The 1,711-nt window shown below is 26.5% G+C and overlaps 1 protein-coding gene across 1 annotated transcript; it reads right to left on the bottom strand.

Annotated features, from left to right (window-relative positions):
- Positions 1-471: 471 nt before the first annotated feature.
- On the bottom strand, positions 472-1,276 carry LOC112454484 (the record flags this gene model as incomplete). The annotated part of the gene is made up of 2 exons (XM_025015924.1): positions 1,003-1,276; positions 472-743 (listed from the first exon to the last, which is right to left on the bottom strand). Coding segments are annotated over exons 1-2 (542 nt in total), but the record flags the coding sequence as incomplete, so codon positions are not given.
- Between the last annotated feature and the right edge of the window lie 435 nt (positions 1,277-1,711).

Raw genomic sequence — 1,711 nt, 5'->3', positions numbered from 1 at the left:
TCTATCTCACAGGATATTTTGCGTAATTCCAATTGGAGATGTCTGCTTGTACACAATATTAAATATTACTAACAATAAGTAAAATTTCTGCATTTAATTGCTAGAATTTACGAATACTTTCTTACATAACAGTCCATATTATACATTGACTGCTTAGAGCTTTCGAAAGTCTGTGTCGATGCGAGTGTATCATGAAATTTTTCGAAGTCAATTTTATTCCAGATTTGTCATCTCCTGTCAAATCCTGAAGGTGTTTATTTATTTGATCAAATTTTAATCCTATGTAGCTAAACATATGAAAGAAAAAAATTACTGGATAATTTTATTATTAGAAGATAAGTGTACCGTATCAAATTTAAAAATATTTAATTTTAACTTGAATTTGTATATCTATAATAATTTAGTTTTATTAATTTATACACATGTTTATGCTATGAAATAACTGTCATGTGTATAAAAAGTTGTACCAACCCAAGAATAGTTGCAGTAGTCAAGTCACCGATAGCATTAATATGAAAAGAGTAATTTCGTGTGAAGACGACAATCATAGCAGTTAAAATGTCACAGTCATGTTCAGCTTTTACGAACAGTGCCGTTATACTATTTAATGATATAACTACTATGAACCATCCTAAGACGATCCATAATGATTTTTTATGTAATTTGTCATAATCTATTACTGTTCCGAGTTCTAACAGCGTATTGTCAACAATATCAAACCTCTTTAGGCAATTCTGGAATTTCTGAAGAAGTTACAATTAGACGAGCAAACAAAGTAAAGCAAGTATAGGTAATTAGTATTGAACCAAAAAATTTAGTAATATAATACAATATCTTGTATCAAATATTGAATGCATTTTTATTGCGTTTTTTTTCTCAACGTAATCAACGCAAAGAACTTTCTCAACGCGTGCTGGATTAATATTTTATTATAATTTAGCTGTGGAATACGTTCGAAATTGCTTATTATAGTAATGACAATATGTATTAACATTTTCTTACCTTATTATGATATATACCAAACACGATTGATAATGAAGTCATAAATATCTCCAGCCAATAACATATGTGGTACTCAATTGGATAAGATTCATGAATAGAATACACTAATGTACGTGTCGAAAGAAAATAGTAAATCAACCAAACTAACAGCATATATAAAAAACTAAACCATAGTTTCGAGAGATCTGTAGACAAATTAGCAATTCTTAAACCAAACATATAACTGATCGTTAGAAATGGCGTTAAAATTGTTTGAATATTTTTGGTCATTGCACACACGGTTACTATTTCAAACTGCACTTTTCTGGTCAGTTAGTTGCATAAGTTGCACTATATGGTAACGATAATGGATGTTTGTAATTTCAATTAATAAAGCACTTATAGATATTAAAGTTGTCAACCTTCTATAATTTTTATGCCATAATCTATTAAAACAGGATAATGGATATATTACCTGTTCTAACATAAAACGGATAAGTTGATATATCAGAAATATGAATATTATTATTGATACATTAATTTTTTAATTTTTGTATTATAGTATCGTACACATGTATAAACATTTTATTGAACAAGAAAGATTTTAATTATAATTAATAAATTATAATTAATAAATTATAATTAATAAATTATAATTAATAAATTATAATTAATAAATATGTTAAATATAATGTATGCAATTATGAAGTGCTTCTTAATTTATTATGAT

The sequence above is a fragment of the Temnothorax curvispinosus genome, unplaced genomic scaffold (genome assembly GCF_003070985.1).
Source record: "Temnothorax curvispinosus isolate PA1 unplaced genomic scaffold, ASM307098v1 QBEX01000473.1, whole genome shotgun sequence".
Taxonomy (NCBI): Eukaryota; Metazoa; Arthropoda; class Insecta; order Hymenoptera; family Formicidae; genus Temnothorax; species Temnothorax curvispinosus.
Note: the sequence above shows the minus strand (reverse complement) of the source record. Positions and strands in the feature narration are given on the sequence as shown.